Raw genomic sequence first — 13191 nt, 5'->3', positions numbered from 1 at the left:
CCCCTCTCTTCTTTCCCCCGCCGACGCCCCCAGATCTCTAGGGCTCGCCCTTCCTGAAAGTAGGCGAGGCCCAGAAGCTGAGGCTAGGGCGAGGAAGGAGGGAGGAGCAAAGCGTGGCGACCGGGGGCGTGTCTTCACAAAGCCCCGCCCCCGGGTGCGCGCGCGGTGGCGGCGGTGGCCGAGCCTCGCTCTGAGAGACAGGTATCGCTTAGGCGCCATGTTGTGAGCGGAAGTAGGGGAGCGCGCGGCAGCCGCTGTTCTGCTGGGAGCGGGCGCGGGAACCCGCGGCGGGGGGCGGAGCTGTAGTCCCCGCGGCGGAAGGAGGAGAGGAAGAAAGGGGCGAGACCCGGTGCCGGGCAGCGGCGCGAGGCTGTCGCTTGGCGCGCGGGCGTCTCCAGCGGGCGCGCGGTGTTCGAGGGTCGGTGTCGGACGCCGAGCCCTCTCCCCGGCAGCCTCTGTCGCTGTTGCTGCTGCCGCCGCCGCCGCTGCTGCTGTTGGTGCTGCTTCTGCTGCCGCCGCTGCCGTGGGGCTCGGGCGGCGACTGAGTGGGGCCGGCCGCGGGGCGGGCGGGGAGGGAGGAGGCGGTGAAGGCGGCGGGCCGGGGGGGAAGATGCCGCTGGCGCAGCTGGCGGACCCGTGGCAGAAGATGGCTGTGGAGAGCCCGTCCGACAGCGCGGAGGTGAGTGCAGCCGGGTGGCGGGGGCCGGTGCGCCCCCTCCCGTCGCCCCCGCCGGCTGGCCTCCCTCCCCGGAGCTGGCCACTCGTCCCCTTCCTCTGCCTCTCGCGTCTCCCCTCGCTCCGGGATTCCGGTTCGGGTAGTTGGGGTTGGTCCGTTTGCCCTTCTGTTCCTCCCACCCGCACCCTCACCTCCCCTCCCTCGCAAGGGGGGCTGTGGTGTGGTGGCGCGTGGGGTTTGGAGTGGGCGCTGGGGCTTTGCAAGAAGCCGATTTTAATCAACTTTGCGTGGGGGAAGTGCGAGGCGGAGCGGGGGCCGGCGAAGAGTTAGGAAGTTTGGCCCTGCCTGGTTGGAAGCTACCGTGGACCCTGGTGGCATTGAAGGATGAGCGAGGAGTACGAATTGGGTTCACTAGGGAGAAGGGACTCTCGAGTCCGGCCCAGGGACTGGGTTGTTTCGGGGAGACTGGCGCGCGGGGGCAAGAACGGCCCAGGGCAGGGATAGCGACCTGTGGGGGTTTCGGGTTGGGGTGCAGGACAGCCAAGGGTTTTTGCTTCCCCCCATCTGCCGCAGCGGTTTGTACTGCTGCGAAGGAGAAAGTGGAAGCCTGAGGTCCTCCATCACCCCCACCCCACCCCGTTTTTGAGGTCGCTGAGCTCGATCGAGAACCCGGTCCCTGCGAGTTTAACTTGAGTTTCCTGTCCATGGAGATGAGAGGGTGATATTCAAGATCAGCGGCCGTCGTAAAGGGCTTTCTGGTTTTCCTCGCCCGGGATCTGGTGACCGTCCCCGAGACACCCACCCGAGTGCCAGAAACCCAGATATACCCAAACAGGGCAAAATAGAATTTCTCCCGCACACAAGAGCACCGAGCTTTTCGCAGCCCCCCCTTGCCCCAGAACCAACACGGGGTCTGCGAAAATAACCCAGACAAGACCCCTTTCAGGGCAGCAGCGCTCCTCTTCGAGTGGAAAATCAATTCCTGATGGTGGCGCGTCTGTGATTCTTCCTTCCTGACTTTTTGCTGTCTTCTATCCCCGCAGCGGACTTTGGGGGATTACAGGATGATAGACTGCGTGTGTGTAATAGTTACTGAGTGAGTGACCCCATTTCTGGAAAGCATGACTGAAACGCGGGGGTGGAATGGGACAGGCTCTGATGAGTGGTGTACTTGGCCGCAGCCGCTGCCCTGCCGGCCTCCGCAGTGTGAGAGGTGGATAGGGTTACTGGTTACGTCAGTAAGACCCAGGCTCAGTTTGATCTGAGATGCGGGACACTTGCATTCTCGGGTATAACGGAGGGGGAGAGGGAGGGGAATCAGTTTAAATCGCTTTTCAGTTTTTTCCTAGTCACCTCCACTGCTGTATAAAGTGTTTACTTGCTCCGCTTAACGCAAGCAGAGTTGTAATAGTGCTTACGATTGGTGCTTAGTATTTTGCAATTTGGATCGTATTTTTAAACCTAAACGAAACGCTGTTCATCAATAGAAAAGACATTGATATGTTACCTAAATTTTTTTTTTAAGAAATCATGTTTTTAAGACTGGCAGAATCATGAGAATTTCATTTAAAATTACGTTAGCCAGACTAATACTATAAATCTTTTATAAGAAAATCAAATTTAGAATGTTTGAGTTGATAGTGTGAAGAACAGTATTATTCCAGGGGAGTCTTTTCCTTTTTTTCCTTCAGAAAATTTTTTTCATTATATGATACAGCTATAAGGTTAATAAAGTATGTTCTCAAAGTTCTGACCTTGTGGAAAGAAATTGAATTCGTTTGAGCCTGATTTCTAGATGCAAACGTTAACATTTGCAACTAACCAGTCCACTTTACTGCTTGGCATGGACCAATGTGTAAAAAAAAAAGTCACTTAAAATTCTACCTTATCCTTTTTCTGTATAGCATATATTTGGATAAGGAAGGCACAAAACTGATATTTATTTGGCACTTACTATATGCCAGATACTGTGCTACATGCTATTTCATTTTACCCTTCTTATAATCCAACAGAGGATTATGGTCCCCATTGTTACAGATTAAGAAATTGAATCTCAGAAGTTAAGGGCACAAAGATTATAAATAGTGAATGGCAGAGCCATAATTCAAAGCCAGGTGAATATAATTTATGTGCTTTGCTTTATATTAGGGTAGCTGCTTCAAATCCTTTGTGGAAAAATTCAGAGTATAAATAAATAAGCCAGTAGTTAGAGGTCATGTGTCTTTCAGAAACAATTATGGTATTATAAGAGGTTTCATTTGTTAAAGCCTAGTTATTTCAGTTACTGTCATGGTTTCCAGAACCTGGCAGATAGGATTACACAATTTGCCATTTTTAAAGAATTTTCTTGATATTCTGGCATAAGGTATGTCAAATAGAGCCAGTGTTGCCTAGATTTATTAAAACTAGATTTCAACAAATTGCCTTTGGATATTTTGTTGCCTTTGGTTGTTCAGCTGTTTCAAGTAAATTACTTTTGATACAAATTTGAAATTATTGAAGCCAGTAAGGAAAAGGTTGAGAATTTTCATTCAAAAGTCTAATATTGGACTTAATATTATGCCTACTATTATTATGCCATCTCCTCCCCAGTAAATTCTTGGCAGAAAATGATTGTATTTTACCAGAGTAAAGTCATTTTTAAAAAATATCCATTTACTTGAGTAAATACATAAAAATTTTCCTCTCCAGGCTAAAAGATTTCAGGGTTGGTCTCTATAGGAATTTACATTTATGGTCTCATCCCTAGTAGCACTCTTGCAAGCAGAAATTTATTTCTCTGTATCCTCAGCACTTAACACAGTACCTGGCACATACAGATTGTGGACCCAGTAGATGTCCGCTGAATGAATTATGAAGTTTAGGAGTAGGGTGATTATCAGTCTTATCTCTTTTCTGATCATTTTAGTCTTACATTGAAACATGAACAATTTTAGAAGACCTGAGTACCTCACCATAAGTACAGACAGTTTCTTCATTCCTTTACCTGGCCTTCCTGCTTTAAGACCTCACATGGGTCTCATGGTGCTCAAAACAAAACAACAACAAAAAAAACCCTTGTGGTTGAACTCAAACATGGGTCAGAACATGGTAGGCTAGAACAAGGCCAAATGTTTAAAGAAGCAAACTTAGGATAATAAAGGAATTACTATGTAAGCAAAGTCAAGGTTGGTACAAAATTAAAAACAAAATAGCTTCCTAAAGTGTCCAGGTGAATTCAGAACTCTTTAATGAGTTAAAGATGCTAGTATGTTTTTGAATATTGAACTGTTTAGGAGATGGGTTTCAGAGAATTGTGGCTGTTCTGTTCTACAAATTCCTTGCCACTGCTGTCAGGGACAACATGTACTGGATCATAAGCTTGACCTAAAGTGACACATTTTTCTCAGCTTCAGTAGAGTAAGGATAAATGAAAATAAAGTTAAATATGAACAATTTTCAAAAATAAAATTAAGGAGGTTATTTTTGCTTTATAGAAATGTATAAAAATATCCACCTTGAATATTTAAATGACAAGTACCCATAATGCATTGAAACATAGTAACTATCAATACATAAATATTTTCTTTATAAGAAATGAGACCCTTGTGTTAGAAACCATCTTCAGTGGATGTACAGCCATTTTTAACCTCAAAGATTACATTGGATTCTGTAGTTCTGTATCAATATTAGGTTTCTTATATTTCATCTGTAGGGAAAAATATTAAAAGTATGATCATTGATTTTGCAAAAAAATGTTTTATTAAGTTTCTTTTACTTGTCCTGTTTCATTTTTACCACCTTTCAGGTTTTTTTCTTTCCCCCAAGTGAAGATCTAAGGAGAGGACAGGTATTATTACATGTCAACTGTCAAGTAACTGTGACACATTACTGAACACTTCATTGTTTTCAGTGATTATAATATAGGATGTCAGTCTTTGTTAAACTAAAATTTAGGAAAGTTCACTTCATTTTGGCAGCTCGATCCTATGCTAATGGGGTTGATCCAAAATGTGAAACTTCTTTGGTACATTTAAATTTAAATTTTGGTACATTTAACGAGATAAACTTATCTAATTAAAGAAAGAAATATAGGCAGACTTTGCCTTTTCTTTAGTATGTTTCTGGAAGTCACAATGAGTGTATCCTATTTTTATATAAGAACAGTGGCATAATTGGGATGTGCACTGTTGATCAAGGATATGACATTCGATAAATTATAGAATGATCAAAAATACAGCAGATCCTTTTATCAGAAGTCTGAATTGCAGAAGAATTGTTCTGAAGATTTTTTAAAAATTTATCATCCACTAAAAAATTTATACCATTGTGATCATTGACAAGATTTGCTCTAGAGTTCCATGCTTAGGGACATGTGATCTTCCAGACGGTGAATGATGATGGGTGATGTCAAGTGGTCCAATTCACCAGTGCAGACTGGATGCTTTAGACCCAGTGGATCAGATTACAGTGTACAAACGACAGTGACATCTTGGTGGTCTCTTAGTAATGCATGAGTGCGATAGTACACAGTTGTGTATGTGTTTTGGTGGATAATGAGCTTTAAAACATTGGAATGCAATTGTGCAAATATATATATATATATATTTGACATCCTATTCCCCAATTCACATAATAGAAAAAACAAGCAACTGCATTTTAATATTTGGCATTAGATTCCCTCCCCCATTGGAGTCAATACAGTTTCCTGTATCATTAATCTGGAACATTATCAGATCTCAGATTTTCTGGTTTATCAATTTAATACTAAATAGCGTAAAAGCAAAGATAAAACAACTGTAAATCTTAATTGTTAAGTAAAATGTGTTGAGTTAGCAAAAACAAACAGAAATATACTATATACATTTTATAAAACAGATTCAGAATAAATATATCCATATAGAATATAATTATTATTTAATACATTTGGCCTATTTTAAGCAAATACATTAGTTACTACCAATTAAATATTTAAATTTTGCTTATCTCCTTAAAATTTGGAAGGCGCTTTGTGGGATAATTTGGATGTATCGCAAACTGTTCAAGAACATAAGCTTTGCAGCCATAAAGACCTGGGTTTGAGTCCTGGCTCTGCCACTTCATCACTTTGTAATCTTATGCAAGTTATTTAATGTGTCTCTATGCTTCAGCATCCTAATCTGTAAAATAGGGATGCAAATAATATCTACCTCATGGGGGTGTGGTGAGAATTAAATGAAATGATAATATATGTAAAGCACTTGGTTCAGTACATGGTTTAAGTGTTTAATAAATAATAGTTATAATGAATCATCTCACTAACAACTGTCTGAGGAAGTTCTGCGTTTTTCCTCTGGGGTAATTTTTTCAGAATCAAGCAGAACAATTAAAAATGATTTGTTTGATTGATCTGTTTAAACAGAGTCATTATAATATCTAAATATAATTGTAAGAGTAAGGTGAACAGAAATCTCTTGAATCTTGTCCTTTTTGTATTGTTCCCCTCTTCGTTATTGTCTTTAAAGGGGGAAAACAGATAAAGAACATTTTGAAGAATATGTGTGGAAGAAGGAAGAAAGGAAAGTACGTTCATATTTCAATATTGCTTAAATTGGAAGGCATCTCACAATCCATGGCATGCCATTGTTTAATTAGCAGTGGGGTTTTTCCTTGGTGATATATAAGATAATAGTTTCTCCTACACATGACGGTTGCCTCATAATCTTATAATCAATGAAATATGGTATATCCTGTATGTCAACCTCTTGAAGTACGTCCCTGAAGAAATGGATAAAGTCAGTTTATAGTGTCAATGGGTAGAATTTTAACTTTCTAAAACATACCAAACAAAATGTGGACACCTTTTTATTTTTTAGGATCAATTAGTTCTGTTAATTTCATTTATATGGGCAGAAATTACTAAGCACACCTCCCTCCCCATTACTCTAAACACATTTATTTGGTTTTTTTAATATGCCATGAGTAACTGGGTTTTCCTGTCTAGAAATATAATCCTTTGGATTTGGTCTATTATGTGGTATTTATACTTGAGGAACTTTAAATAGTACACACAGTATTTCTAACTGAGAAGTCTCTGGACATGTTAAAGGTATATCTGTGCCCCAACAACCATCTTCCCCCTCCAAAAAAACCAAATTTGGGAATTGTGGAGTTAAACAAGATTTGACCAATGTCTTTACTGCATAACTTTTTAGAACTTTTAAGATGATGTTACATATGATGAATCTGCAAAAAGGATATAGCCTACAGCATTTGAGACTTGATGTCAGAACCCCTTTTTTCTGAACCATCTATTGAAGTCTTGACACAAATGCTTTGCAGAACACAATTCTGGGAAGTCTGTTAACTACAGTAGCATGATCCAGTATTGCCTGGAAATGAGCTGTTATGTTTAATTGACTGTATCAGAGCTTTTTCTTTAACTGTCAAGAGTTTTTTTTTTAATTCAAATATTTCTAAATTAAATCGTACAATTTCCATCTTAATAGTGGACTAAACGTTTAAATATAATAATTTAAATAAAAGTTTTAAATAATCTAAACTTTTTTATTAAACATTTTGAAAATTAATGGTCATATTTTACCATAATATCAAGCTAATTGCCTCTACTATATGGCCCCTACATGACTTCCTCTGTAATTTATGTCTAATATTCATAGTTTTCAAAGAGTCCCTTGTATCATTTGCTACCTTATGCTGCTGTCAGTATGCCTATGTCCCCTATTCTCCTTTTTTAATAAATTGCTTCTGACTTGCAGTTACTAGAAAACAGATAGGGTTAACGATATTTTGATGCGGCCAGTTTTAATTTTGGAATGTTGTTATTTCATCTTTAAAATAACTTAACACTTATAGCTTACCAAACAATGAAAAATAGTGCCCTCACCCTTTTTCTTACCTCTGCCCATCATATACATACCTCTGGGGTCAGGTATTTGATGGGCATATCAAATAAACTACAAATAAACAGTGATCTTATGCTTCAACATACCATAACAAAATGGCTCAATTATTGGCATTACCTACTATGCATATTTACCTTCCTCTCTTGAAGGTGTCAGCTAGAAAGGAATGTGAATGAACTTAAGAACAGGCAGCTACAAGACTGAAAGCTAGCCTACTGCCCCACCTGGAGTCAGGTCTCCACATTGTCTTTTTGGTTTGTTTTGTATGTATGGGGAGGTGGGGTGTTGGTTTTTTTTCATGAAATAGTGCTAGTTTCCTGAATATTAGACACCCTTACACGTATGTGTAAATCCAGAAGTGCTTTTATATTTCCTTTCATTCCTATCTTGTTAGTATAAATAGAATTATAGCCATAGCATAACTTAAATCAGATTTCCCCATCTTAACTAATATATCCATGGTTTCTTATATACCGTAAAAACTATGTTTTATCCACCATGTAAATTGATTTTTATAATCTTACATATGATCACAGTTTTATCTTCAAATCTGATGTGGTCATCTAGATTTCTGTAAGCTTGGCCTCTAATCCTTTGGTCCACAAAGCTTGTTATAGGAAACTTAGTTTAGTCATTTGATATCTGTTAGAAGCAGATGTCAAATGATAGCCTGAAGCAAAAGATCATTTTGACATTAATAGATTGAAGTACATTTTAAGTGCAGTATTTTGGGAGAAACCTTCACCCCAGAAATTTTGTAAAACCTATACCAAACAACTCAATTACCATAATGTTATTTCAATTCTTAACATTTAGGAGCAGAGGTGTCTACCTGAAAACAATACAAAATAATGGGAAAGATTCATTTGAAAAACAAATTCCTCAATCGGCATCATTCAGTAGTCACTAGCCCCATGTCGCTATTGAGCACTTGAAATGGGGCTAGTATGGCTGAGGAACTGAATTTTAAATTTAATTTTAGTTTACTTAAATTTAAATAGTCACCTGTGTCTATTGCCTACCACATCAAACAGTGCAATTCTAGATTATAGGATTAATATAAACTGAACCCTGTTTTTCTACACCAGAGTTTTGTTGTTGTTGTTATTGTTGTTTTTAAGATTTTTATTGGGGAATTGGGGGAAGGGGAACAGACTGTCCTTTTATTCTTCAGTCTAGTTGTGGAGGACGTCGCCTCACTGGCCCAAGTTGGCACCATCATTGTGCTCTTCCCGAGCGAGGCAGATCAGTCGCCAGCTTCTGGATGGCCGCTCACGCTGGCTGCTGGCTGCTCTCCCTGGCTGCTGGCTACACACGGTAGCCCATGTCAACCCGCTGCAGCAGGGGCTGCAGCCTACTCACGGCAGCCCAGCTCCAGGTTGAGCTGTTGTTCAGCATCTTAGCTGTAGAGGGCAGTGTCTCTGGCCCTCAAATGTGGGATCCGAACCGGGGCCCTCTGGAGTCCCAAGCCAGCTTTTAACCAATGCACCACCCAGCCGGCCCTCTACACCAGTGTTTTTTAACTCAACCTTCTATTATTTGTATATTGAAATAGGATAAAGTTTTTTCTAAATAAAAATATATTTAATATACTTTTGCAGATGTTTAATCAGCTTTGTTTTATCTCTCTCATACCCTGAAAAATTTGATAAGCCTTCCTAGCTGGTACATGCCCCTCAAATCACCATTCTGCACTTTCTACAACTTTACTAGTTTTACAGTGACATTTCTCATTCAAGTGATAACACCAACACATTGGGGAAAATTAGCTATCAAAAAATGTTGCATTGTTCACTATACTGTGCTATATTAATACTGGAAAAGGGGATTGATACATCTTGGAGACTAACATTTACTGAATGCCCCCTCTGACTAGATGCTTTTGTATATCAATTTGAATGAGGTAGACATAATTATCCTCAATTTACAGATGAGGAAACTGGAGCCTAAAGAGGTTAAGTTACTTGCTCATAGTTGCACAGCTAGTAAGTGGAGGAGGCAGGATTCAGACCCAAGTCTCAAAGATTGTAAATTCCTTTGGCGTTCCATCTAGACTGCCCTGCTTGAGTTGAGGTGAGTGATTCAGTCTAGATGAATTCTCCTACAGGGGAGAGAGGTTCCAGGTGGTTTGCATGAGTAGATGTTTTATGGGGATGTATATGAGGTGTGATCAAAAAATAGTGTGAATGTTTAAAGTTATTACAGTAAAAGACACAATGCCATTAATCCCCCTCAGAATATCCCCCCTCACTTCAAACATATCCCATCGTTCTTGCCACTTTCTGAAGCAGTTCTGGAAGTCCTCTCTTTCATGTCTTTAGTTGCACTGTCATGGCTGCCTTGATGTCCAGAATCAGTTCAAAACGTTTACCTTTCATGGTCTTTTTTGACTTTGGGGAAGAGCCAGAACTCACATGGTGCCAGATCCGGTGAATAATGTGGATGAGGACACACCATAATATTTTTATTAGACACAAATTGCCATACCAGAAGCGATGTGTGACATGGAGCATTGTTGTAATGGAAGATGAAGTAAAGACACTCATGAAAGAGGACTTCCAGAACTGCTTCAGAAAAAGGCAAGAATGATGGGATAAGTGCGTTCAAAGCGAGGGGGAGTATTTTAAGGGGGACTAATGGCAATGTGTCTTTATAATAATTTTTTTAAATATTAACCATAGCTTTTGATCATACCTCATAGGTAGAATTGGAAAAATAAAATCAATATTACTCTCCAAATACAGTGTGGTTAAATAGGCTTTGTGAGCTAGCCTGAGAAACAGCATTTTGACATCATTTGGGAAAATGTTTTGAGAGATCTAAACCGCTGTCTTAACAAATGAACATTTGAAACAAAAACTATAGTATTTGGAAAAGGAGGGCTGCCTAGATGTTACTTAACAGATCTCTATATAGAAACACACCTAGGTGTGTGCTGAGTAACTGTGCTCTGTTTTTTAATTGGCAGCTGCTTAAATTTTACTTTTTTATATTTGCATCTTCATTTCAGAAAAATCTATTTGACACTCCCTCAGAGTGCCAGAATACAGGATCTGGCTCAGCCTGCCAAAGTTGCCAGTTATCTTGCTACAATATAAAGGAAATTTAAAGAAAAGTTACACAGTCATTGGTGGTTTTCCCCTCCTTTCAGTTTTCAAACTGATAGGTCAAATAGCCCTAATTAATCTTTTTAAAAATTGAGGTATGATTTACATACCACAAATTCACCCTTGTAAAGTATACAATTCAGTGGTTTTTAGTATATTCACAAGGTTGTGCATCTATCACCACTGTCTAATTCAAGAACATTTTCTTCACCCCATGCTCATTAGCAGTCACTGCCTATTCTCTCCTTCCTCCAGCCCCTGGCAACCAATGACCTTTTTTCTGTCTCTCTAGATTTGCCTATTCTGGACATTTCATATTAATGGAATCATATAATATGTGTCTTTTGTGTCTGACATCATTAACAATGTTTTCAAGGTTAATCCATGTTATATAGTATGTGTCAGTGCTTCATTCCTTTTTATGGCTGAGTAATATTCCATTGTGTGGATAGATCACATTTTGTTTATCCATTCATCAGTCGATGGACATTTGCATTGTTTCTAGTTTGGGGCTATTATGAATAATACTGCTGTGAACATTTGTATACAAGTTTTTATGTGAACAAATGTTTTCAGGTTTTTTGGATATATACCTAGGAGTGGAATTGCAGTGTCATGTGGTAAGTCTATATTTAACACTTTGAAGAACTGCAAATAGTTTGCCAACTTGCTCGTACCATTTTACATTCCTACCCGCAGTGTACACTGGTTCCAATTTCTCTACATCCTCACCAACACTTGTTATTGTCTGTTATAGCCACCCTAGTGTATGTGAAGTGGTATCTCATTGTGGTTTTGATTTTCATTTCCCTAGTGACTAAGGATGTCAAGGACCTTTTCATGTGCTTATTGTCTACTTGTATACATAATTAATTCTTGTGCTTATTTTGTTACTGATTTGGGGACTTAAATGGAGTTTTGCTCTAATTTTGATATAGAAGATCCTTATCTATGTTAATGTTATACATAGTTCTTCTCAGAAAACTTAGTTTCAGTTCATGCTTTAAAAGATTTTCTTCATTTTTAGATGTGATAAATACAAAGCTTTTCCTAGAACACTGGTTTTCCAACTGGGTTAATAGAGCGCTATGTTTTGTGGAACTACCTTAGGATACCTCATCACCTGTGCCACTCCTTCTCCCAGCTAAAGTAGAGTTCCTCAAGAAACAAGGAATTAAAGGTTAATTATAGAAAATTATAGAAAGAAAGAAGGCAAATATTGAGGCAGTTATATTTTTCCTTAGTCTGCTATCTTGTTATGCTATCTTATAGTTTCTTATTTAAAGCAAGAATACAGGTATAAATTGAAGGTCAGTCAAAACAAAAGGTCTAGAATATATGAAATTTAATATAAGTTAATAGATAAATGAATTATTTTCAAGAGTTCATCTCAAAGTAGGATATACAGGTGTTTCATTTAAAGAAGTAAAAATTCACAAAAGAGGACCTGTTTGCTTCTTTTTCTTCAAATTCCTGCTGGCTGTTGGAATAATTCAAGAAAAGTAACTATCAGAATGGATGTTGATAGCAGTAAAGGAGGTTACTTAAAGAGAGAATTGTCACAGGCAAGTGAACAATAAAATTTGCCTTGCATTGTTAAAAAGAAGCTCATAAATGAGTTTTAAAGCCATATTTTTTCCCCTGGCCCTTCTGAGTGTGTATATAACACTAGGTGATAATGAAATAGAATTCTTTCTTTTGGAATATTGTAGTCTAAAAGTACTATGGTACATAGGCAGTTGAAAAATATGAAGCAAACTAAGTTAGCTAGGAATTATATAAACCGATGTAATTTGATCTTTAGGGGGAAATTATAATGTTATAGCAGTTTTCCATCGTGCATTTTTAACCATAATGGTGGGTACATACATACTCACCCAGCCCTCACACTACACCTCAGCTGGTGGACAGCCTGCTAAAAAAGATTAAGTAGGATCCAGAGTCTTGTCATCTCCAAAATGTCCATTATGCAATTGAAGATAACTTATTCTAAGAACCAGGGAAATCACAACATGAAAAATAGTCAACAGATGTCAACACCAAGATGCTTCAGATGTTGGAAATATCTGACAAGGATTTTAAAGCAGCCATAAAAATGCTTCAGTGAGCAATCACAAACACATTTGAAACAAATAAAGTATTGGTTTCATAAAATATATAAAGCAGAAAATGAAAATTTTAAAACTGAAAAATAACTGAAATAAACTTACTACATGGGAGCAATAGAAGAATGGAGATGACAGGAAAGAGTTAGTAAAAATGAAGATAAATAGAAATTACCCACTCTGAGCAGCAGAGAAAAAAAATAAACTGAAAAAAAAAAAAAAACGAAGGATGCCTCAGGGGCCTAGGGGATAGTAACAAAAAATGTAACATTCGTGTCATCAGAGTCTCAGAAAGTAGAGAAAAAAATGTGGCCCTGCAGAAATAGCTGAAATTTCCCCAATTTGGCAAAAGACACAAGCCTATAGATTCAAGAAGCTCACTGAACCCCAAATAAGATAAACCCAAAGTAATTCACACC

At 39.0% G+C, this 13191-nt stretch overlaps 1 protein-coding gene across 5 annotated transcripts in view; it reads left to right on the top strand.

Moving 5' to 3' along the window:
• The first annotated feature begins 228 nt into the window (after window positions 1-228).
• RPS6KA3 (ribosomal protein S6 kinase A3) overlaps window positions 229-13191 on the top strand; it is a 111182-nt gene continuing 98219 nt past the window's right edge. For 2 of the 5 annotated variants that reach the window (XM_019666956.1, XM_019666945.1), the window contains exon 1: window positions 600-679. Coding sequence is in view for 2 of the 5 variants with exons in the window: in XM_019666972.1 (XP_019522517.1) it covers window positions 611-679 (69 nt within the window). In the remaining 3 variants the exon portion in view is untranslated. Of the gene's footprint in view, window positions 680-13191 lie in introns of all 5 variants that reach the window. The other 3 variants (XM_019666972.1, XM_019666937.1, XM_019666980.1) reach the window with 3 other exon arrangements.

Source organism: Hipposideros armiger, unplaced genomic scaffold, assembly GCF_001890085.2.
Source record: "Hipposideros armiger isolate ML-2016 unplaced genomic scaffold, ASM189008v1 scaffold_13, whole genome shotgun sequence".
NCBI lineage: Eukaryota > Metazoa > Chordata > Mammalia > Chiroptera > Hipposideridae > Hipposideros > Hipposideros armiger.
The sequence above is the reverse complement of the archived record's forward strand: the minus strand, read 5'-3'. Positions and strand labels throughout refer to the sequence as shown.